The following is a 25,515-nucleotide window of genomic DNA, read 5'->3' on the forward strand; positions in this document are numbered from 1 at the left end:
TCCTTCTGCATCTGTTCGTGGAAAGGGGGGCCAGTCCAGGGATATAGATGTGGGAGGCAGCCATCCAATGATAGTCGTATACATTTTCACAACAACTCGAACCAACCGGAAAAAATTCGTTTAAACAAGTCCGGATTTCATATAACACACTGGATTTCATATAAACATGGCGAATTTCATTATAAATACATCAAAGTGATGCTAGGCGGGCACTCTGGAGTATAATTAATATCTAATCTAAATGACCGCCGGCGTCTGGTCCTCGTGTCCGCCCATCAGCCCCGAGAACTAAAGCGTCACCGTCTCCAGTTCTGCCTCGGCATTCTCCAGCTCCGCCTCCATAACCTCCGCCTCCGGGGCCCCGAGAACTGAAGCTGACCGCCTCCACGTCGCCGCCGAGTGACTAATCAGGTGAGGATGCTCAGCCCACCAAGCTTGGCATTGACGAGGGGGGCGGGAGCGGTGGCCTTCTTGGGACACGAGCAACAGCGACCTACCGTGCACTACTCTTTATCGTTGCCGGCAACGCCCGCGAATGTGTTGGCTTCTTCATGGTCGTGGTGCCAGGGCGCGGGCTCCTCGTCGTCGGTGTCGCCGACCAATGCCTCACCCGCCTCGTCGTCACACTCCTTGCCGTCGGCCGCCACCTCCGCCACCCGCTGACGATACCGCCAGCGGGCGAGGCAGATGACACAGGCAGAGCGGTAGGACTCGAGCAGCGCCTCCTGCTCCATCAGGTCCACGTCCGGCGCAACCTCCCTGCCAGCGGCGAATGCTCCTTCTTGCCTGCAGATGCTCCTGGAGGAGGTTTTTGTTGTAGTTGGCGGTGTGTGACGCCCCCGATTTGACCGTACACTAATCATACACGCAAACATGTACGATCAAGATCAGGAACTCACGGGAAGATATCACAACACAACTCTACAAACAAAATAAGTCATACAAGCATCATATTACAAGCCAGGGGCCTCGAAGGCTTGAATACAAGAGCTCGATCATAGACGAGTCAGCGGAAGCAACAAAATCTGAGTACGGACATAAGTTAAACAAGTTTGCCTTAAGAAGGCTAGCACAAAAGTAGGAACGATCGAAAAGGCGAGGCCTCCTGCCTGGGACCTCCTAACTACTCCTCGAAGTCGAACTCCACGTAGAATCATCCTCGGGATCCTCGGGCTACTGGACTCCATCATCTGGTGTCAAAAACCGGGTATAGAAAGGGGGAAAAGGGGGAGCAAAGCAACCGTGAGTACTCATCCAAAGTACTCGCAAACAAGGAGCTACACTACATATGTATGCATTGGTATCAAATGGAAAAGGGGTATCATATGTGGACTGAACTGCAGAAAGCCGGAGTAGGAGGAGGATAGCTAGTCCTATCGAAGACTACGCTTCTGTAGGATCTAGAAGTAGATGTGTCTAGAGGGGGGTGATTAGACACTTAGTGCTAAAGTTGCAATTTTTAGGCCTTTTTGGTTTGAGTGGAGTTTTAGGCACACTTTCAACATACACAATACATATCAAGCAAGCATGCAATGAGTATATGAGCAGCGGAATGTAAAGCATGTAACTTGCAAGAATGTAAGGGGAAGGGTTTGGAGAATTCAAAAGCATTGGAGACATGGATGTTTTTCCCGTGGTTCGGATAGGTGGTGCTATCCTACATCCACGTTGATGGAGACTTCATCCCACGAAGGGTAACGGTTGTGCGAGTCCACGGAGGGCTCCACCCACGAAGGGTAATGGTTGCGGGAGTCCACGGAGGGCTCCACCCACGAAGGGTCCACCAAGAAGCAACCACCCATGAAGGGTCCACGAAGAAGCAACCTTGTCTATCCCACCATGGTCATCGCTCACGAAGGACTTGACTCACTAGCCGTAGATCTTCACGAAGTAGGCGATCTCCTTGCCCTTACAAACTCCTTGGTTCAACTCCACAACCTTGTCGGAGGCTCCCAAGTGACACCTAGCCAATCTAGGAGACACCACTCTCCAAGAAGTAACAAATGGTGTGTTGATGATGAACTCCTTGCTCTTGTGCTTCAAATGATAGTCTCCCCAACACTCAACTCTCTCTCATAGGATTTGGATCTGGTGGAAAGAAGGTTTGAGTGGAAAGCAACTTGGGGAAGGCTAGAGATCAAGATTCATATGGTAGGAATGGAATATCTTGGTCTCAACACATGAGTAGGTGGTTCTCTCTCAGAACATATGAGTTGGAATTGTGTATGTGTTCTGATGGCTCTCTCCACGAATAAAGAGGAGGTGGAGGGGTATATATAGCCTCCACACAAAATCCAACCGTTACACATAGTTTTCCAATCTCGGTGGGACCGAATCAACAAACTCGGTCGGACCGAAAAGGTAAACCTAGTGACCGTTAGAGATTTTCGGTGGGACTGACATGCAACTCGGTAGGACTGATATGGTTAGGGTTTGGGCATAACGTAATCTCGGTGAGAACGATTACACAAACTCGGTGAGACCGAGTTTGGTAATAAGCTAACCAGAGAGTTGGTCAGGTAAACTCGGTGGGACCGATTTGCTCTTTCGGTGAGACCGAAAAGTTACAAAAAGGAAACATAGAGTTTACACTGCAATCTTGGTGGGACCGATTCGTTCTTTCGGTGAGACCAAAAAGTTATGAAAGGGAAACAGAGAGTTTGCAATCCCATCTCGGTGAGATCGAGATCCCTATCGGTAGAACCGAATTGCTAGGGTTTGGCAGTGGCTTATGACAAGTGAAACTCGGTGGCGCCGGAAAGGAATAATCAGTAGGTCTGAGTTTGGCTTTGGGTTTAGGTCATATGTGGAAGTGGGAAAGTAGCTGAGGATTTTGGAGCATATCATTAAGCACATGAAGCAAGAGGCTCATTAAGCAACACCTCATCCCTCCTTGATAGTATTGGCTTTTCCTATGGACTCAATGTGATCTTGGATCACTAAAATGTAAAATGAAGAGTCTTGAGCTTGAAGCTTTAGCCAATCCTTTGTCCTTAGCATCTTGAAGGAGTTCCCACAACCTTTAGTCCATGCCACTCCATTGTTGAACTTATCTGAAACATGCTAGATAGAAATGTTAGTCCAACAAGAGATATGTTGTCATCAATTATCAAAACCACCTAGGGAGCACTTGTGCTTTCAATCTCCCCCTTTTTGGTAATTGATGGCAACATACATCAAAGCTTTAGATAAAGATATAAAGAACAGCAAGTAAAGCTTTGGAAGGACATGTAACAAGCATAGGCTCCCCCTACATGTATGCACTCATGTAAATATGAAATATAGTGGCATGTGAGAGCATAACCATGACAGAGTAGGCAATGTGTTACATGTATCTTGGCCATATGCATCAGAGCAAAAGATTATCAAGGAAAATACCTTCATGCTCATGAGTCCTTCTTGCAAACAGTATGTACATAAGCAAGAACTCCTCATACTCATGATTTTGATGCATATACTTACCTTGTGGTCTTGAGTTGGCTTAGGATGGAATGAACCTGCACAAACAAAGTTAGATAACACGGGTACATCCACTAGCCAGAGCAAACAAAAGAAACCAAAAGAATACCAAGACTGGGATGACATGTAGAGAGTGAGTACAAGGTACCACATTGGATTCAACATGTCCCCAAGAATAAATATATGCAATGAATTTGACTGATTTCTTTCCCTTAGGTGTCTTGCTCCCCCAGAATCTTACATGGGATATTGGGAGAAGATAAGGAACAGCAAATCAGAGCTGAAAGATACAAATGAACATGTCTTCCCCCCTAAAAAGACATGTGACATCTCTCCTATTGAACATCAAGCATCAAGCATCTGGGACATCTGGGATCCTCGAGTATTCTCTCCCCCTGGAAGTCTCTCTCTCCCCCTTAATACTTTCTCTCTTGTAGGTTTGGTCCTTGAGACTTTTTCTCTCCCTTGATGTGATCTCTCTCTCTCCTACAAGCTTTGATGTGATCTCTCTCTCCCCCTTTGACATCAATTTCCAAGAAGGGCTTTCTGGAATCCGTCGTATAGGTTTGGTCCTTGAGACTCAGCACAAAGCAATGGATAAAACTGTGATGCTTGTAGAGGACAAGATTCATTGAGTAGAGTTGGATCAGAAGAAATATAGAACAAGTGGCAAACTATTTTTCCTGTTGCGAAGTCGGTGGCACCGAGTGGTATGTTTCGGTGGCACCGAAAAGATTCGGTTGGACCGAAAATTACAAGTCGGTGAAACCGAGTTCACACAGAGAAAAACACTTGTCACCTCAGCTCACTAGACATGTAGGATCTCACAAAGATTTGCAATGAATTACCTGAAGGATTTGCAAGGAATTAAATGCAGAAAATGCAGAACATAAACAGAAAGAAAAGAGAAGAGACTAAAAAATCTAGATGGAGTTTTTTTTGTTTTTGAAAAAGAGAAAGAAACTAAACATGCATGAGATACACACAAAAAGAACACAAGAGAACTTCATCTAGAGTTGGGTGGTGACATAGTCACCTATGTTAGAGTATATTGACTTAGGAGTCAAGTGAGAACACTTGATCATAGGTCATACTCATCATTTAAGCTCAAAATGGGGTTACCATTTTTTGTTTAAGCATCTTGATGTATTCACATCTTGTTGAGTTGCTTTGACTCATGTCTTGGAGTAAAGCTTCTCTAAGATGGAATAACATACCTTGGGTAGTGGTGTGGTTCTTGCTCATGTAGTTGAACTTGTGTGGGTGCTCAAGGTTGATGTAGCTCATCAAGAGTTGAGAGTACCACTTGGAGTTTGAGTTCATCTACCTACATGGGTTAGTTCTTGCAAGGAAGAGCACTTGTGTATCCAAAAATGACAATCATGAAGCTCAACATAGAATTTGTCAAAGGATATGTTTGAATGGTTTTGTGCTTCCTTGTCTTCAACCGCCATTGTGTAGAGACTTGGTGATGTAGAGATTGCTCAAGATGTGAGTGATTCGCAATCTCATGGAATTAGATTCAAACAAGCATCTACATGGGTTAGGCAACATGCAAGGTACAAATATATCCAAGACATAAGATAGTCATCATAAGAGATATATCATGGATTAGTCATAAGCTCATGTCTTGCATGTATCCAATGGAGTTTCTACTCCAAGTTCGAAGCATCAATGATGTTCAATTCACCTCTCAACCTGCAAAATACTTTCTCATCAAGAGGTTTAGTAAATATATCCGCTAATTGCTTATCGGTGCGAACGTGCTTAAGATTAATGTCACCCTTAGCAACATGATCTCGAATGAAATGATGAAGAACTTCAATATGCTTAGTTCGAGAATGTTGTACAGGATTATGACCAATTTTGATAGCACTTTCATTGTCACAAAGCAGTGGAACATGTTTCACATAAATCCCATAATCTTTAAGAGTTTGGGTCGTCCAAAGTAATTGAGCACAACATGAACCAGCGGCAATGTATTCCGCTTCGGCGGTGGATAAGGATACCGAGTTTTGTTTCTTGGAAGACCAAGACACAAGAGATCTACCAAGAAATTGACAAGTACCCGAAGTGGACTTTCTATCAACCTTGTCTCCGGCATAATTCGAGTCGGAATAGCCAACAAGATCAAAAGAAGACCTCTTAGGATACCAAATGCCAAAATTTGGTGTATGGATTAAATATCTCACTATCCGTTTCACAGCCTTAAGATGACATTCTTTAGGAGAAGCTTGATATCGTGCACACATGCACACACTTAGCATAATATCGGGACGTGAAGCACATAGGTATAACAATGAACCAATCATAGAGCGATAAACCTTTTGATCAACCGGTTCACCATCTTTGGTCAAATCATTGTGTCCACTAGTAGGCACGGGTGTAGACATACCTTTGCATTCTTGCATATTGAACTTCTTGAATAAGTCCTTGGTGTACTTCGTTTGAGAGACAAATGTACCTTCCTTAGTTTGCTTGATTTGCAAACCTAGAAAGAATTTGAGTTCACTCATCATAGACATCTCAAACTTCTCTGAAATTAGCTTTCCAAACTTTTCACTAAAGAGAGGGTTAGTTGAACCAAATATGATATCATCGACATAAATTTGGCATACAAATAGTTCTCCATTAACCCTTTTAGTAAAAAGAGTAGAATCAATTTTACCAATTTCAAAACCACTTGTAATAAGGAACTTGGTCAAGCATTTATACCATGCTCTAGGAGCTTGTTTAAGACCATAAAGAGCTTTGTGAAGTTTGTAAACATGATTTGGTTTCTTAGGATTGATAAAGCCGGGAGGTTGTTTGACAAAACTTCCTCCTCTATTTCACCATTTAGAAAAGCACTTTTAATGTCCATTTGGTACAAGGTGATATTATGGTGATTAGCATAGGCAAGTAAGATGCGAATGGACTCAAGTCTAGCAACGGGAGCATATGTCTCATCATAGTCCATACCTTCGACTTGTGTGTACCCTTGGGCGACGAGACGTTCTTTGTTGCGAACCACTTGTCCATCTTCATCTTGCTTGTTGCGAAACACCCATTTGGTACCAATGATGTTGTGGTTGTTGTCGGGCTTCTCAACCAATGTCCAAACTTGGTTTCTCTCAAAATTGTGTAGCTCTTCATGCATAGCGTTTATCCAATCCGGATCTTCCAATGCTTCTTCAACCTTCATAGGTTCAATGCTAGAGATGAATGAATAGTTTTCACAAAAGTTAGCTAAACGAGTTTTTGAGCGAGTGATTCTCCCAGTTTGTATATCATTGAGGATTTGCTCGATGGATGATCTTTGGCAATTCTTGCTCGAACTCGTGAGAGCTTTTGCTTGGGTCTTCGTTGAACATCTTCTTCATCTTGTTCTTCTTCTTGGCCTTCTTCATTGTTGACGTCGTCGTTCTCTTGTCGTGGTGGAGAAAGAGGTTGTTGATGTTCGTCTTGATGCATTTACTTGTCTTCTTCATCTTGGTGTGTCCCACTTGTGGATGCTTCCGTGTCGATTCTTGGTTCACCTTGTCGTGAAGTAGAAGCTTCCACTTGGACGGATGAAGTACTCTCCTTCACCTCCGTTGGACGAATTTTGCCAATGGACAAGTCTTGGATTGCTTCTGAAGGGTCTTTGTCTCCTACATCAATTGGCAATTGCTCTACTTGTGAGCCATTAGATTCATCAAACTTCACATCTACCGTCTCTTCAACCTTTTGGGTGAAATTGTTGTAGACACGGTAAGTGCGAGAGTTTGAGCCATAACCAAGTAGAAAACCTTCATGAGATTTAGGAGAAAACTTTGAACGACGATGCTTATCAAGAATGTAGCACTTTGAGACGAATACTCGAAAGTATCCAACTTGGGGTTTGGTACCGGTGAGAAGCTCGTATGCCGTCTTGCCGAGTAGCTTGTGAAGATATAAGCGATTTGTTGCGTGACAAGCTGTATCAACCGCTTCTGCCCAAAAGTGCTTCGGCGTCTTGTATTCATGAAGCATCGTTCTTGCCATTTCGATGAGCGTCCGGTTCTTCCTCTCAACAACTCCATTTTGTTGAGGTGTGTACGTAGCCGAGAACTCGTGTGAAATCCCTTCTTCGTCAAGAAAGGTGTCCACATTTGCGTTCCTGAACTCCGTTCCGTTGTCACTCCAAACCTTCTTGATCTTCACGTCAAACTGATTTTGGGCCTTCCTAGCGAAGTTTCTGAAGATCTTCTGGACCTGCGACTTGTCATTAATAAAGAACACCCACGTAAATCTTGAAAAATCATAAACTATAACTAGACCAAAAGAATTTCCACCGAGACTCTTGTAGGCGTTGGGACCAAAAAGATCCATATGAAGTAGCTCGAGTGGCCTTCTTGTGGTCATGATGTTCTTCACGGGATGCCTTCCTCCAACCTGTTTACCTGCTTGACAAGCACTGCAAAGTCTATCCTTATCAAATATGACATTGTTAACTCCAAGGATATGATTTCCTTTAATAAGCTTGTCAAGGTTTCTCATGCCAACGTGACCTAGTCGTCTATGCCACAACCAACCTTTTGAGGATTTAGCAACAAAGCAAGTTTTAGGTTGTGCCTTTTTAGAGAAATCGACAATGTAAAGATCACCTCTACGCATACCGGTAAAGACCATTTTATGATTGTCTCGACGAAATACTTGGCAATCTACCTTAGTGAATAGGACATTCAAACCGAAATCAGCAAGTCTAGATACTGAAAGTAAGTTGTAGCCGAGAGATTCAACGAGCATGACATTTTGAATGGAACTATCATGTGAGATGGCCACCTTACCAAGGCCAACCACTTTACCCTTTGAATTATCACCAAAGGTGACATATTTTCGAGGGCCATCATTTTCAGCAAGCTCACGAAACATCTCTTCATCTCCGGTCATATGATCAGTACATCCACTATCAAGAACCCATTCCTTTCCTCCTGATTCATATCCCCGAAGATTTGCCATAAGACCAAAATGTCTCATTGCATCATCAAGATCGAAGTCACTATCATCATCATCATCATCATCATAGTATCCATGTTCATCATGATCTTGTGACTCATCATTTCCTAGAGAGGGTAATTCATTAGATAAATGATCATCAAAGTGGTCACTTTTATGAATTCTTATAGCTTCGAATATGATATCACTAATGATTCCAACATCTCCTTTAGCATGCTTAAGATTGGTAAGTTCAAATAGACAATTACCAAAACTAGGATCACTAGAGTTCATCTTACTCAAGGCAATAGATTATGGAGAATTTCATCCAAAGTTTTCAAGGAATGATCGGGAAATCGTTCCTCAAGAAATTTCCATATAGTATAGGCACAATTAAGAGTAGGCAAACTAGCAATCAAATTTTTGGGCAATCCTCTAATGATGAGCTCAGTAGTTCTAAGATTTCGAATCATGTTAATATCTTCATCTAGGGTAGGATGCAAAGGATCAATATGAGGTGCACAAGGGCTAGCAATATACTTGTTCAAATGATATTGATTGAAAATTACAAGCATCTCATTTTTCCACTCATGAAAATACTCTCCATCAAGAATAGGCACTCTATATCTAAGACTCCCTAAGGTAGACACATCCATCTTCCTCCAATGGTGATTAAACCAAGGCAATGGAGACCAAAGCTCTGATACCACTTGAAGGATCTAGAAGTAGATGTGTCTAGAGGGGGGGTGATTAGACACTTAGTGTTAAAGTTGCAATTTTTAGGCCTTTTTGGTTTGAGTGGAGTTTTAGGCACAATTTCAACATACACAATACATATCAAGCAAGCATGCAAAGAGTATATGAGCAGCGGAATGTAAAGCATGCAACTTGCAAGAATGTAAGGGGAAGGGTTTGGAGAATTCAAACGCAATTGGAGACACGGATGTTTTTCCCGTGGTTCGGATAGGTGGTGCTATCGTACATCCACGTTGATGGAGACTTCATCCCACGAAGGGTAACGGTTGCGCGAGTCCACGGAGGGCTCCACCCACGAAGGGTAATGGTTGCGGGAGTCCACGGAGGGCTCCACCCATGAAGGGTCCACAAAGAAGCAACCACCCATGAAGGGTCCACGAAGAAGCAACCTTGTCTATCCCACCATGGCCATCGCCCACGAAGGACTTGACTCACTAGCCGTAGATCTTCACGAAGTAGGCGATCTCCTTGCCCTTACAAACTCCTTGGTTCAACTCCACAACCTTGTCGGAGGCTCCCAAGTGACACCTAGCCAATCTAGGAGACACCACTCTCCAAGAAGTAACAAATGGTGTGTTGATGATGAACTCCTTGCTCTTGTGCTTCAAATGATAGTCTCCCCAACACTCAACTCTCTCTCATAGGATTTGGATCTGGTGGAAAGAAGGTTTGAGTGGAAAGCAACTTGGGGAAGGCTAGAGATCAAGATTCATATGGTAGGAATGGAATATCTTGGTCTCAACACATGAGTAGGTGGTTCTCTCTCAGAACATATGAGTTGGAATTGTGTATGTGTTCTGATGGCTCTCTCCAAGAATGAAGAGGAGGTGGAGGGGTATATATAGCCTCCACACAAAATCCAACCGTTACACACAGTTTTCCAATCTCGGTGGGACCGAATCAACAAACTCGGTCGGACCGAAAAGGTAAACCTAGTGACCGTTAGAGATTTTCGGTGGGACTGACATGCAACTCGGTAGGACCGATATGGTTAGGGTTTGGGCATAACGTAACCTCGGTGAGACCGATTACACAAACTCGGTGAGACCGAGTTTGGTAATAAGCTAACCAGAGAGTTGGTCAGGTAAACTCGGTGGGACCGATTTGCTCTTTCGGTGAGACTGAAAAGTTACAAAAAGGAAACATAGAGTTTACACTGCAATCTCGGTGGGACCGATTCGTTCTTTCGGTGAGACCGAAAAGTTACGAAAGGGAAACAAAGAGTTTGCAATCCCATCTCGGTGAGACCGAGATCCCTATCGGTAGAACCAAATTGCTAGGGTTTGGCAGTGGCTTATGACAAGTGAAACTCGGTGGCGCTGGATAGGAATAATCGGTAGGTTCGAGTTTGTCTTTGGGTTTAGGTCATATGTGGAAGTGGGAAAGTAGCTGAGGATTTTGGAGCATATCATTAAGCACATGAAGCAAGAGGCTCATTAAGCAACACCTCATCCCTCCTTGATAGTATTGGCTTTTCCTATGGACTCAATGTGATCTTGGATCACTAAAATGTAAAATGAAGAGTCTTGAGCTTGAAGTTTTAGCCAATCCTTTGTCCTTAGCATCTTGAAGGAGTTCCCACAACCTTTAGTCCATGCCACTCCATTGTTGAACTTATCTGAAACATGCTAGATAGAAATGTTAGTCCAACAAGAGATATGTTGTCATCAATTATCAAAACCACCTAGGGAGCACTTGTGCTTTCAATCTCCCCCTTTTTAATCTGACAGGTGGGTCCCGTTCGTCATTGACTGTTTAATCTAATTAGGGTTTAATTAAGCTAACTAGTTAATTAGATTAATTAAATAGGATTAATTAACTTAATTAATTAATTAATTTAATTGTTATTTATTTATTTATTTATTTTTAATACTTTATTATTATTATTTTAATCGTTTTGGGTGTGGGCCCTGTTCGTCATAGGCCCAGGGGGGCTTATCGTGCGCGGGTTAACGGGGATGGAGCGGAGCAGAGCCACAGGGCTCGCGGGTGCGAGCGCCGGCGGCAAGGGGCTGCACGGGCAGCGACCCGAGCAGGGCTGGGGCACCAGCACCACAGCAGGCGGCGGGGCGGCCAAGCAGCGCCATGGCACGGGCGCGGACGTGGAGGCGGTGAGCGCGGCGGCTAGGGGCGCAGGCCTCGCGGGGCCGTGGCAAGGTCGAGGCGAGGCGATGGCATAGGGCAAGCAAGGCAGCAGCAGCAACAACGGCATGGGAAAGCGGCGGCAGCGGACGGGCAGGCGCGGGCGTGGTCGGGCACGTGTGCGGTCGGCGCGGGCCACTAAGGCCGGGCTGGAGCTGAGCGCGCATGCGCGGTCAGCGGGGGGCGGACAAGAGGGGCATGGCCGTGGGCACGTCCAGGGGCACTGAGGTGGTGCGCGTGCGCGTGGTGGCCGGGCGCGACAAGCGGTGTGGTTGAGCGCGAGCAGGAGTAGCGGGCGCGTGAGGGGCTTCGGCCGCGTGCGGGAATTGCGGGCACGGTGAGCGCGCACGAGCAGGGAGAGGCGGCAGACCGGAGCGGGCAGCGGGGCGCCGGAGCGCGGGAGCAGGAGTGGACGGCTGTGGTGTTCTGGGCGATGGGGACGGCGATGAGCGTGCATTGTGGATGCGGAGAAGGAGAGGAGGGGGCTCACGTGGGGGACGTAGGGCACGGGCAGCGGGGGGTCGTGGAGGGGGACGGGGACGACGGCGTTGTGGAGGAGGCAGGCCGGTGGGGAGGCGGCACGGCGTCGGGGTTGCTCTGGCGACAGGAATCGGCGGCGACCGCGTGGTCTGTCCCCCACCCCGATCCAGATGGGATCGAGAGTGGTGGGGGGGGGAGAGGGAGTGAGCGAGTGGGGGAGTGGGGGGTTACGGTTAGGGTTTCGATCGATGGGGGTTAAGGGGAGTGGGGATGGGCCGAGCTGGCCAGTGGGCTGTCCGGCTGGGCCAGTTAGCCTAGTGGGGGAATTTTCTTTTTTTGGTTTTGTTTTGTTCTTTTCCTTTTATTTATTATTTGTTTTGTTTTTATTTCACTTTCTTTTTTTGTTTAGTTTTTACTTTATGTCTACCATGACCCCTAAATTAGTAATAACACAAAACCCTCTGCAACCAAAAGGTTTTACCCCAAAACCATTTAGTTTAGTATTTTATTAGTTATAAAAGCCTTTAAATATTGGTTTTTGCTACGGTTTTATTCACCTTAGAGTATTTAAACATTTTATAAAATGGGGTTTCTTCACCACAATTACTTGCGAGTTATTTGTCACAAACCGAACATTTTACTTTTAAAGTTTGAAAAGTTTTGTTGTTTGCCTTTATTTAAATTTTGAATTTGAATCGGTTTTTTGAACTAACCCGAGATTAACTCTAGTGACAGAGGTGACGTGGTATCATTAGTAGGGAATTACTATAGCTTAACTATCTGGGCGTCACAGTTCTCCTCGACTACAAGAAATCTCGTCCCGAGAGTTATGAGCGGGAGTAAGGGGGAATGGATTTGGTTACGAAATTTTGACGAGTGTCCTCGGTCTTGGTTGCTCTTCTCGAAGAGGTCGATCCATTACGTTGATGTCTTCATTTCTGTGCTTCAGGCCATCATGATGAAGTCGGCATCCTTTCTTCGGGAACTCCATCGTACTTATGAAAGAATAAAGGGGTGGGTATTCCAGGAGAATGGACCTCCACAAGGTTGACTATCTGGTTGATTACGTCGGGGGAGGTGGCGGAAAGTAACCCTCGAATTGGAACTTAAGAAAACACCGAGATAAAGTAAGACTGTGCAATAAGAAGTTTCGAGAGGATAGGCAATCATTCATTACCTGAAACAAAACGTGATAGGATTCATAGCAATGGGAATAAGTATTGTGTCTAACACCAGAATTGGTGATCTTTCGGAAGGTGGCTCATGAATTACGTACGAGGCCACACGTGAGGAATAACCTTATGAACAGGGGTGTATAGGAGAGTCAGGTTTCGATCTTGTGGAACTGTGGGTTATGGGCACACCATGTGGGTTAAAAGTAGGAAGGCCGTGATGTCTTGCACGATCATACAAGTAAGGCATGTCAGAGGGTAGCCTGTCAGTTATATGTCAGCAACAACATCGATACCAAGGGCGAGGGACAAAGAGAACCATTTTCCTGCTCGTTGCAACGAGGCAGACCAATAGGCAAAGTTCTCGTCCATCGGTGGCTACCAGAATGCATCAACAAAAGTAACAGGGTCTTTCTACCAGAATTGTAGAAAGAGATGTTTACAAAAGCAGGAGAATAGTAGTGCTTAGATCTTATAGATCACAGAAAGGGGTTTAAACGAACCAATGGAAAGTGAAAAGTGTCTATCAAATTAAACAGAACAAAGTAAAGGAAAATATACACATATTTCAAGGGTATATCCTTCCCAAGGGCAAGCAAAGCATGATATCCATGACAGGATATAAAGTAGAAAACCCTTTTAGGTAAGGGGAGAGAAATTTCATGACATTACCCATACAACGGTGTTTGGATAATTGATAAAGAAAATTTTGCATTGTTCTTCAATTGTTCTTATTGATAATCGGAGTATCACAGACATGCTCCGAGATAGCATTGACATATTCTTCAAGCAAAGGTCGGACTTTAGATACTCAAAGGATTTGTCAGGATCAACTTATAGAATAAGTCTTACAATTTCCTCATGGAAGAATGGATAACCCTGCTAAAAAGGAAACTATAACAATAGGGCCTTCGGCCAGGTGTGCTAGGCATGACATCACCTTACCGGGTCATAAAAGACCAGCGTTATAACTCTTGGAATTATGTTCCAACCATCATATCCGACCGAGATTCAGATTCGATTGGTGTCAGGATACCCCAGACTCAGGATGCCTAAGAAGAAGAGGTGCAACACAATTGACGAGATGTCATTATATGAATCTCGGGAACTGAACTATGGAAGCGAGTTCCTAACAAGGGTTCATCATTAAGCCAAGGAGAGGATGAGGAGGTGGTTGACGGACTCAGCGAAATATCATCGAGATTTCCAAAAAGATGGATTTCTACAATTACGTGAACAAGGAGATAACATCTGTCATATCAAATGATATAATGATGTATGCTCGAGGAAAAACATACACAAATAAACATTGGTTGAAAAGTGCACCCGAAATATAGCCTCAGGTAGCATGATCAATGTTAGAATGGTGATTCAATAATCAATAGTCTAAGAATGAACGGTCAACCAATAACTTCAAAGCAATAGGGTTGCTAGAAGGACAGAATTCAAGCTGCACCGTTCGCTTGTTGGTATCCCGGTTAGAATCAACACGGGGACCAAGAAGGAATGGTGATGGTGAGAAGTATCACTATACCAAGAATTCTGGAGGGGTGGAGCAATCCTCACAACATTCTTGACAAACAAAAAAAATGGTAATACTTCACGGTAGAACATAACATAAGTTGGATAGCAAGGGAATCAAGATACAACACAAAACAAGAACAAGTTTCATGTTGGAGGGATTGCAATAATGTTGTCGATGATAACCCAAATTATCAAGGGGTAAGGATGATATCTCTCATCATGAATTTGATTGATATCCTGGAGACGCTCAGAATGTCGATGATGATCACGACACATTTGTCGAGAGGTTTCATGAAGATGAAATCAAACATCGAAAACATCAAGTCAAAAGACTGATGAAGCGAAAGTTATTGGAACCAAGGGTACGACACGAACATGAAATCAAGCTTGATGTTCAAGGCGAAATGATATGACAAGGGAGATCGACGTAAGTTTAGCTCATCGTCGAAAGTTGTGCTCCAGGAAGGACCAGGTAGTACAGTTAAAATTGGCACAATAATGATGTAGCCTATCAGGCTAGGAATGAGTTGAAGGATTATTAAACTCATAAGCAATGAAAATTACTTAGAGTTATTGAATCGGAGTGAGGAATCGATTCACTTATCAGTGTTCTCGAGTGAAATAACTCAGAGCCCATGAAAAATTGTAATCAGTGAGAATGTAATACTTGATGCAGAACTCATAAAAAGTTATGCAGTTCCAAGATAATCTCGAGATACCAGGGGGTAATACTCGACGACAGATCAAAGTAGAGGTTGGGGTAGAGCATTGCTCTGCAGAAGACAAGTGCTTAAACTTGCATGAGAAATGGTATTTAAAGGAGAACATGGTCGGAACCACGATTGCAAAAGGCCGAATCCCAGATATAAGAACTTATACCGAGGGAATAATTAATTTAAGAGAAGCTTTGATGATAAGATCTACATCGTGTCCATGGGCATGAACACAAAGTTCAAGGTCGACTCCCACTTCTTAAATGCATAACCTTTCATTCACTTCTCGTTTATGAAGAAGTTGTAGTGTTGAAATTTTATCTAGCGGAGCACCAAAAGAATATGACTGGTGAAAACTTTCGGTTTCACATGGATTAAAGAAGGCATAGGTTCAACCCGTCAGGGTATCGTGGAAACATATACCACAAGCTTCAATAGTAAATACCACAAGATTGAAAGCAGAGCATGATTGGTCAATCAGAGGATAGGATTTACCAATGGAGAAAGAACTTCCAAAGTGATTGAATATGAAGGACGCTATCGGATAAAAATCCAACAAAGGATCCGGTGGTCCTCAAAGGATTTGATGTGAGCATCGGTACTCAACCAGAGGAAGAAACAATGTAAGGAGATCAGACTATAGAAACAACTGACTAATTCAAAGCTCAAATGCAAAAGAATTATGATTTCTGATCAAGGGATCAGAAGCAAACACTCTGATTAAGGATGGATAAGTTGCGTATGCTTAGGGGTACAATTGATGGCAATCCGATTGGTCGAGAACCAGCTCATGTTTAAAATGTTGTCTGAGATGGAAGGATAAATCCTGAGGATTGCAAGCATCCGCAACATATCGAATCAATAGAGTCAAAATGATAATGTCAAAGGATGCCAATAAGATTACCAGACTTATTGGATTAATCATAATGCTAGCAAGCAAGAATTTCAAGAGCATTAGGCTGTTGAGGATTTTCAGAAGAATGAACGGTATTACGAAGACTTTTGTGAAATACCTGAATCAACTGGGGATGAGCGGATACTCGATAAGTGCGAGGAATTATCCGTAGGGGTATCATGTGGCAAAGAACTGTAAGGTAGTAGCCACATGGTATTCTCGATACAATAGAGAGAATTTTGGGGTATCGGGTAATAACAAGATCATTGGGGAATGATTGTATGAATGGCACGTGTACGTGGTTATCCATAGAAGTTAATCGATGGAAGTGAATTGCAAAAGTGATGGGCACAAGCCCTCGAGAGAACATCGAAGAGTACCTTCGGAATCTTCTGGGGCACTAAGCAATCATCTTGAGTGAGGGGCTCTCCGGGAGGAAGTAGTTACGAGAACCTAGAGTCAGAGTTAGTAAAAATCATTTAACCCAAATAGAAGAGAGATCAGAGTCCCAGAGTATAGACGAGGAGTAAAAGATCCTAATACCACCCAGATGGCGACGTGGGCCCGTAAGGCACACAGCCATGTTAGTAAAAAGTTTTGTAATGTCTAGACTCGACTTCGGCCAAGGAGTGTGGAAGGGGGATTCCTACACGCAGTCAGCTCTGATACCAACTTGTGACGCCCCCGATTTGACCGTACACTAATCATACACGCAAACGTGTATGATCAAGATCAGGGACTCACGGGAAGATATCACAACACAACTCTACAAAAAAAATAAGTCATACAAGCATCATATTACAAGCCAGGGGCCTCGAAGGCTCGAATACAAGAGCTCGATCATAGACGAGTCAGCGGAAGCAACAAAATCTAAGTACGGACATAAGTTAAACAAGTTTGCCTTAAGAAGGCTAGCACAAAAGTAGGAACGATTGAAAAGGCGAGGCCTCCTGCCTGGGACCTCCTAACTACTCCTCGAAGTCGAACTCCACGTAGAATCATCATCGGGATCCTCTGGCTACTGGACTCCATCATCTGGTGTCAACAACCGGGTACAGAAAGGGGGAAAGGGGGAGCAAAGCAACCGTGAGTACTCATCCAAAGTACTCGCAAACAAGGAGCTACACTACATATGTATGCATTGGTATCAAATGGAAAAGGGGTATCATATGTGGACTGAACTGCAGAAAGCCGGAGTAAGAGGAGGATAGCTAGTCCTATCGAAGACTACGCTTCTGGTAACCTCCATCTTGCAGTAGAAGAAGAGAGTAGATGGTAAGTTCACCAAGTAGCATTATGTAGCATAATCCTAACCGATGATCCTCCCCTCGTCGCCCTGTGAGAGAGCGATCACCGGTTGTATCTGGCACTTGGAAGGGTGTGTTTTATTAAGTATCCGGTTCTATTTGTCATAAGGTCAAGGTACAACTCTGGGTCGTCCTTTTACCGAGGGACACGGCTATTCGAATAGTTCAACTTCCTTGCAGGGGTGCACCACATTTCCCAACACGCTCGATCCCCTTTGTCCGGACACACTTTTCTGGGTCATGCCCGGCCTCGGAAGATCAACACGTCGTAGCCCTACCTAGGCACAACAGAGAGGTCAGCACGCCGGTCTAAATCCTATGGCGCAGGGGTCTGGGCCCATCGCCCTTTGCACACCTGCACGTTGCGAACGCGGCCAGTGAGCAGACCTAGCAACCTCCATTACAAAGGAAGTTGCGTTACACAGTCCAACCCAGCGCGCGCCGCTCAGTCGCTACATCACGAAGGCTTCGACTGATACCACGACGTCGAGTGCCCATAACTGTCCCCGCGTAGATGGTTAGTGCGTATAGGCCAGTAGCCAGACTCAGATCAAATACCAAGATCTCGTTAAGCATGTTAAGTATCCGCGAACGCCGACCAGGGCCAGGCCCACCTCTCTCCTCGGTGGTCTCAACCTGCCCTGTCGCTCCGCCACAAAGTAACAGTCGGGGGCCGTCGGGAACTCAGGTCCACCACTACCTGGATGGAGCCACCTGCCCCTTCAGCCCCCATCTCCGAAGAGTATCATAAGTAATGTAATAGTATAAGTATATATCATATGCCGTGATCATCTCCCGAAGTGATCACGACCCAGTAGTATAGCATGGCAGACGAACAAGAGTATAGGGCCACTGATGGAACACTAGCATCTTATACCAAGCATTTAGGGTGGCAGGTAAGGTATCAACAGTAGTAACAACAATCACATGCTATGCATCAGAATAGGATTAACGGAAAGCGGTAACATGCTACACTACTCTAACGCAAGCAGTATAGAGGAGAGTAGGCGATATCTGGTGATCAAGGGGGGGTTTGCCTGGTTGCTCTGGCAAGAAAGGTCGTCAACACCGTAGTCGACAACAGGGGTACCGACAGCGGTCTTGGGGTCTACCGGAAAGAAGTAGCGGAGGGGAACACAATAAATAACAGTGCAACCAAAGCATCACAAGGCATAACATGATAATACGCGGTGCTAGGGGGGCCCTAACACGGTATGAGGTGGTACCGACGAAGGGGGGAACATCCCGAAAAATATCCCCGGGGTTTCGCGTTTTCGGACAGATGAATTGGAGAGGGAAAGTTGCGTGTTCTCTATGCTAGGGATGCGTGGTGGACGAATGGGCTGCGTATCCGATTCGTCTCGTTGTTCTGAGCAACTTTCATGTACAAAGTTTTTTCATCCGAGCTACGATTTATTTTATATTAATTTTAAAAGAATTTAATCATTTTTAGGATTTAATTAATTATTTTAATTCAACATTATCCAGAATAGTGGTTGCTGACATCATCATGACATCAGCATGACGTTAGCAGTTGACCTGGTCAACCTCACAGGTGGGTCCCGTTCGTCATTGACTGTTTAATCTAATTAGGGTTTAATTAAGCTGACTAGTTAATTAGATTAATTAAACAGGATTAACTAACTTAATTAATTAATTCAATTTTTATTTATTTATTTATTTATTTTAATTCATTTATTATTATTTTTTAATCATTTTGGGCGTGGGCCCCGTTCGTCATAGGCCCGGGGGGCTTATCGGGCGCGGGTTAACGGGGATGGAGCGGAGCAGAGCCACGGGGCTCACGGGCGCGAGCGCCGGCGACCAGGGGTTGCGCGGGCGGCGACCCGAGCAGGGCTGGGGCACCAGCACCACAGCAGGTGGCGGCGCGGCCAAGCAGCGCCATGGCACGGGCGCGGAGGTGGAGGCGGTGAGCGCGGCGGCTACGGGCGCAGGCCTCGCGGGGCCGTGGCGAGGTCGAGGCGAGGCGACGGCGCAGAGCAAGCAAGGCAGCAGCAGCCAGCGGCAACAACAGCACGGGAAAGCGGCGGTAGCGGACGGGCAGGCGCGGGCGTGGTCGGGCACGCGTGCGATCGGCGCGGGCCACTAAGGCCGGGCTGGAGCCGAGCGCACGTGCGCGGTGAGCGCGGGGGCGGACAAGAGGGGCACGGCCGTGGGCGCGTCCAGGGGCACCGAGGTGGTGCGCGTGCGCGCGGTGGCCGGGCGCGACAAGCGGTGTGGGTTAGCGCGAGCAGGAGCAGCGGCGCGCGAGGGGCTCCGGCCGCGCGCGGGAATGGCGGGCATGGTGAGCGCGCACGAGCAGGGAGAGGCGGCAGACTGGAGCAGGCAGCGGGGCGCCGGAGCGCGGGAGCGGGAGTGGACGGCCGTGGTGTTCTGGGCGATGGGGATGGCTATGAGCGTGCGTCGTGGACGCGGAGAAGGAGAGGAGGGGGCTCACGTGGGGGTACGTAGGGCACGTGCAGCGGGGGGGGGGGGGGGTCGTGGAGGGGGACGGGGACGACGGCGTTGTGGAGGAGGCAGGCCGGTGGGGAGGCGGCACAACGTCAGGGTTGCTCCGACGACAGGAATCGGTGGCGACCGCGTGGTCTGTCCCCCACCCCGATCCAGATGGGATCGAGAGTGGTGGGGGGGAGAGGGAGTGAGCGAGTAGGGGAGTGGGGGGTTACGGTTAGGGTTTCGATCGATGGGGGGTTAAGGGGAGTGGGGATGGGCCGAGCTGGCCAGTGGGCTGTCCGGCTGGGCCAGTTAGCCCAGTGGGGGAATTTTTTTTGATTTTGTTTTGTTTTTTTCCTTTTATTTATTCTTTGGTTTGTTTTTATTTTACTTTTTTTGGTTTTTACTTAATGTCTACCATGACCCCTAAATTAGTAATAACACAAAACCCTCTGCCACCAAAAGGTTTTACCCCCAAACCATTTAGTTTAGCATTTTATTAGTTATAAAAGCCTTTAAATATTGGTTTTTGCTACGGTTTTATTCACCTTAGAGTATTTAAACATTTTATAAAATGGGGTTTCTTCACCACAATTACTTGCGAGTTATTTGTCACAAACCAAACCTTTTACTTTTAAAGTTTGAAAAGTTTTGTTGTTTGCCTTTATTTAAATTTTGAATTTGAATTGGTTTTCTGGACTAACCCGAGATTAACTCTAGTGACAGAGGTGACATGGCATCATTAGTAGGGAATTACTGTAGCTTAACTATCCGGGCGTCACACGGTGGCCTACGCCTCCTAGAACTGGTCCTCCCGCTCCTGCCGCACCATGTCCATATAATGGGCATGGGCCTCGCTGATGGTCATGGTGCAATGCACGGGTGAGGGTGGAGCGGATGAGGAGGGTGGCGCTGGCTCGTCGTCGGAGGTGTCCTTCATTTGCACGTCGTCGTCGGAGGCGTCCTTCGGCTGCTCCAATGTCAGCCCGTCCCAGCGAGCTTTGTCTGCGGAGGGATCCATGGCGGGGAGTGGTGCGGAGAGGGATGACTGGGGCACCGGGGAGCGATTTATATAGCACAAGTGGGTGGTAGAGGGACGGACGGGTGACGCCGGAGGAGACGCCTCAGCAACCGCGTGCTACCGTCATGTCATTTGAACGTGCGGTAGTCGCCTGCATCGGGAAGCGGCGTGGGTGGCACTCTCTGGCCGGCGCACCGCTTCAATGCCGGTGTCAGTGAGCAGTCGCTTCGCTCTGGCCGGGCATGAATGCGGGCGCTGACGCTCTGAAACGGCGCTGAAGCACGGGAGGGGGAGGGGGTTTTGGTGGGCCAGGACGGTTAGAAGCGGGCTTGGGATCGGTCCGGACTCCCGCAAACCTCCCTCACTTTTGTCTTCGGTTTGCGGCAAAAATCGCGTTTGGATTGCGCTGCGGACCGATATAGAACCGCGTTGGATGGTTTCCGTGGTCCGGACCAGGCAGTCCGGACGGTTGTGGGAAGTTTGTGTGTCGATGCTAGAGATGCCCTAAGGCTCTTCCCAGTGCTTCATGGTGTACATGTGCTAAGCATGCCATATATGTAAAAGAAAATGTGACAAGGTAGTTAAGAGAAGAGAGAGGAATTTGGTGATCCTACCAAGAACCAATGCCAAATGCGTGGACCAAATCTATGTTGTTTAATTTCGGTAGTGCTTAATTTCGGTTTGTATTAAAAACTCTCCTATGGTATGTGTCAAATGTGTGTGATCAACTCCCGCTGAACTCCGGCAAGATGTTTTAACGTGAACTAATGTGTTTAAATTTCCAGAATCGATGTGCAGGATTATTCTGGCTGTGCGTCCGGGGTCGTGGAAAAAACGTTTACTGTATACGTAAATAATTTCTACGAGACGGCGGGTTGCGGAATCTGTAGAGATACTCTCAGGCTATATATACCCACTCGCGCGCTAGCTATGGCCACACACACACTGTACTAACCGAGACACCGAGTACTAGCCCCCAAGTATGGTTTGCGGTCATACTTGAACCAAGCTTGTAGGCTATGGCTTCCCTCTCTTCTCTCTTCCTTGCGTCGGCTTTCCTCCTTGCTGGCTCAGCCTTCTTCTACCGCTACGACGCCGGAAGCGGCAACAAGACTAGCGGCACAACTACCACGCACCTCCACTTTTACATGCACGACGACTACACAGGCCCACGCCCCACCGCGATGCGCGTCGTGTCCGGCCGGGCCGTATCCACCGGCGACAACGCCACGGCGCTGAAGACCGCGCCGCGGCACTTCGGCGACATCGTGGTGCTCAACAACGCGCTGACGGTGGGGCCCAGCGGCGGCAGCGCGCGGGTGGGCACGGCGCAGGGCTGGGCCGTCCGCGTGTCGGAGGGCGGCATCGTGTCGGACCTGACGCTGCACCTGGTCCTCGAGGCCGGCGAGCACCACGGCAGCTCGCTGACGGCGAGGGGCCGCATCGACATGGACGCGACAGTGCGGGAGTCGGTCCTCATCGGCGGAACCGGCCGGTTCCGGTACGCGCGGGGCTACATGCTCACCAAGAACTACGACTACAGCCTCGCCACCGGGGGCGTCGTTGAGATCGACGTCTACGTGCAGCCCGACTAGCTGGGCGCGCTGCCCGTCAGCGCGATTTCCCGTGTTACCTGTAATTGCTCATATATTTTTGGTGCCTTCGTATTTTTTGACGCCGCATGCCCGTATGGCCGCATATGCTCCAGTACTGGTGTGCAAGTGGTGTGTGGTAGCGCGTGCTTTCGCGTGTTAATTTGTTTGGCAAATAATAAACCCTGTAATATGTATCAATGACGGAAGGAGCGTCTTAAGAGTTACGGATTTGCTATTTCATAGGTGTTTCGGCTCAGTCAATTTTTTCCTCTTCCTTTCCTCTTGGCTAGACCTTGTTGGAGAAGAACTAGCTCCACCATCTATTTTAGGATAAAGTCATGAGTGGTGCAGGAGATCGTCACGATCCCGTTATTTATCTTAAAGGTGGGGGTGCAAGGGTGTAACACCCTCGATGCGACTATAGCTCCCACGTGTCGAGGCACGACTTAGAGACATAATCGCATTAAAGGCATATGTCGCAAGTGAGGTAATCTTCACACAACCCATGTAATACATAAGGGAAAGAGATACATAGCTGGCTTACAATCGCCACTTCACACAATTACATGAATAAAGCATTACATCATCCAAATACAATTAAGGCCCGACTATGGAGCCAAAATAAAAGAACCCCAAATGCGACAAAGGTTCCCGATCGACCCCAACTGGGCTCCACCACTGATCGTCTAGAACGAAACAACATAAAGGACAAGATCTTCATCGAGCTCCTCCTGAGCTTGGTTGCGTCATCTGCACGGTCTCATCGGCACCTGCAAGCTGGTTTTGGAAGTATCTGTTAGCCACGGGGACTCAGCAATCTCGCACCCTCGCGATCAAGACTATTTAAGCTTATGGGTAAGGTAAAAGGTATGAGGTGGAGCTGCAGCAAGCGACTAGCATATTTGATGGCTAACATACGCAAAAGAGAGCGAGAAGAGAAGGCAAAGCACGGTCGAGAAACTATGATCAAGAAATGATCCTAAAACAGCCTACGCCAAGCATAACTCCAACAACCGTGTTCACTTCCCGGACTCCGCCGGAAAGAGACCATCACGGTTATACACGCGGTTGATTCATTTTAATTAAGGTCAAGCTTCAGGTTTTCTACAACCGGACGTTAACAAATTTCCATCTGCCAATAACCGCAGACACGGTTTTCGAAAGTTTAAATCCCTGCGGGGGTGTCCCAACTTAGCCCATGACAAGCTCTCACGGTCAACGAAGGAATAGACCTCCTCTCGAGACATTCCGATCAGACTCGGTATCCCGGTACAACAAGACATTTCGACAGGGTAAAACTAAACCAGCAACACCGCCCGAATGTGCCAACAAATCCCGATAGGAGCTGCACATATCTCTTTCTCAGGGCACACTCAGATTGTCTTAGGTACGGGTAAGCCCGCCCAGAGTTGCCCCTGGTGGCCACCGGCAGCTGACAGGTGGACCAACACTCAGAGGAGCACTGGGCCGGGGGGGTAAAATAATGATGACCCTCAGGAGCGCGACTCCCAAGGAAAAAGAAAAGGCTAGGTGGCAAATGGTAAAACCAATGTTGGGCATTGCTGGAAGAGCTTTACTTAAGGCGAACTGTCAAGGGGTTCCCATAATAGCCCAACCGCGTAAGGAACGCAAAATCCGGGAACATAACACCGATATGACGAAAACTAGGGCGGCAAGAGTGGAACAAAACACCAGGCATAGGGCCGAGCCTTCCACCCTTTACCAAGTATATAGATGCATTTATTAAATAAGATATATTGTGATATCCCAACAAGTAAATAAATGTCCCGACAAGGAACGGCCTCCAATCTTCACCTGCAACTAGCAACGCTATAAGAGGGGCTGAGCAAAGCAGTAACATAGCCAATCAACGGTTTGCTAGGACATGGTGGGTTAGAGGTTTGACATGGCAATTGGGAGGCTGACAAGCAATTGGTAGGCATCGTAACATTGGCATAGCAAAGAGCGAGCAAACTAGCATAGCAAAGATAGTAGTGATTTCGACGGTATGACCATCTTGCCCGAAATCCCGCAAGGAAGAAGAATGAGTCCATGAAGAAGACAAACGGACGTAGTCGAACGAATCCTCACAACACGACGTTACCGGAACCACCCGAAGAAGCAATCACCGGAAAAGAAGCATACAACATAGTAAACAACTACCACAAAGGCATGGCATGATGCACAGCCAAGTATGATGCATATACGGTTTAAATATGCATGGCATGGCAAAGTGCACAAACAAAACTATAAATTAAGTGGAGCTCAATATGCATCGGGATGCATATTGACAAAACACCACATTGATTATTTAGTTCTCTCTCGTTTATGTACCCCAACAATATTAAATGTTGATTAACATGGCAAGAGGTGAAGCACAACAAAACTACCTATCTAGGCAAGTTTAAATAAGGCTGGAAGCAACGAACAACAATTCCGAAAAATCCTCATATGCATAATTTAAGGTTTGGTACTGTTCTGCCCTAAACATTATTTTAGAGTTGTTAAACATGCAAGATGAGTGCAACATGTTAAACTAGACATTTTCTACCCCATTTACATATAAAGATTATTAAAATCGGAGCTACGGTTATTTAGTTATGAATTAAATCATTTTAACATGGCATAGGAGCAAATTTAAACAAACATCATTTTTAACATTTCAAACATAGATGAAAATTGGATATTACTAATCTACAAAAAATTCTGAGCAAGTTTCATATATAAATCATTTTAATCCGATGCACGGTTAGTGAGTTATTAAATGCATGAACCAGGGGGACTAATCTGCAAAACAACAGTCTCAGGAAATATAGACAAATCGTCCAGATCTAGAAAAAAAACGATGCGGGCCGAATCTGAGGCAAGCCCAACAGCAGGAAAAAAAAACAGAGGCGGGGCGCTGGGGGTGCGGCTCACCCATGGGCTTGGCCCTGAGAGGAGGAAGTGGCAGGCCGAGGCGGGGCGGCGCGCTGGGCCGGACTCGGGCGCTGCGCTGGCCGGTGAAGCCGGGCCGGCCCACGAAGGAGGATGAGGCAGGCCGAACGAGGCCGGCTGGA

The 25,515-nt window shown here is 46.5% G+C and overlaps 1 protein-coding gene across 1 annotated transcript; it reads left to right on the forward strand.

Annotated features, from left to right (window-relative positions):
- The first annotated feature begins 21,779 nt into the window (after nucleotides 1-21,779).
- LOC147974988 (dirigent protein 1-like) lies at nucleotides 21,780-22,694 on the forward strand. The gene has a single exon (XM_087517912.1). It carries the CDS (start codon nucleotides 21,881-21,883, stop codon nucleotides 22,454-22,456), a length of 576 nt encoding a protein of 191 aa, XP_087374038.1. The 5' UTR covers nucleotides 21,780-21,880; the 3' UTR covers nucleotides 22,457-22,694.
- The last annotated feature ends 2,821 nt before the right edge of the window (nucleotides 22,695-25,515 follow it).

The sequence above is a fragment of the Triticum urartu genome, chromosome 4A (genome assembly GCF_056163025.1).
Source record: "Triticum urartu cultivar PI428250 chromosome 4A, HENAU_Tu73, whole genome shotgun sequence".
Taxonomy (NCBI): domain Eukaryota; kingdom Viridiplantae; phylum Streptophyta; class Magnoliopsida; order Poales; family Poaceae; genus Triticum; species Triticum urartu.

Excerpts from the sequence above, each read along its gene's own strand:
- LOC147974988 (XM_087517912.1), top strand. The coding sequence starts at position 21,881 with ATGGCTTCCCTCTCTTCTCTCTTCCTTGCGTCGGCTTTCCTCCTTGCT.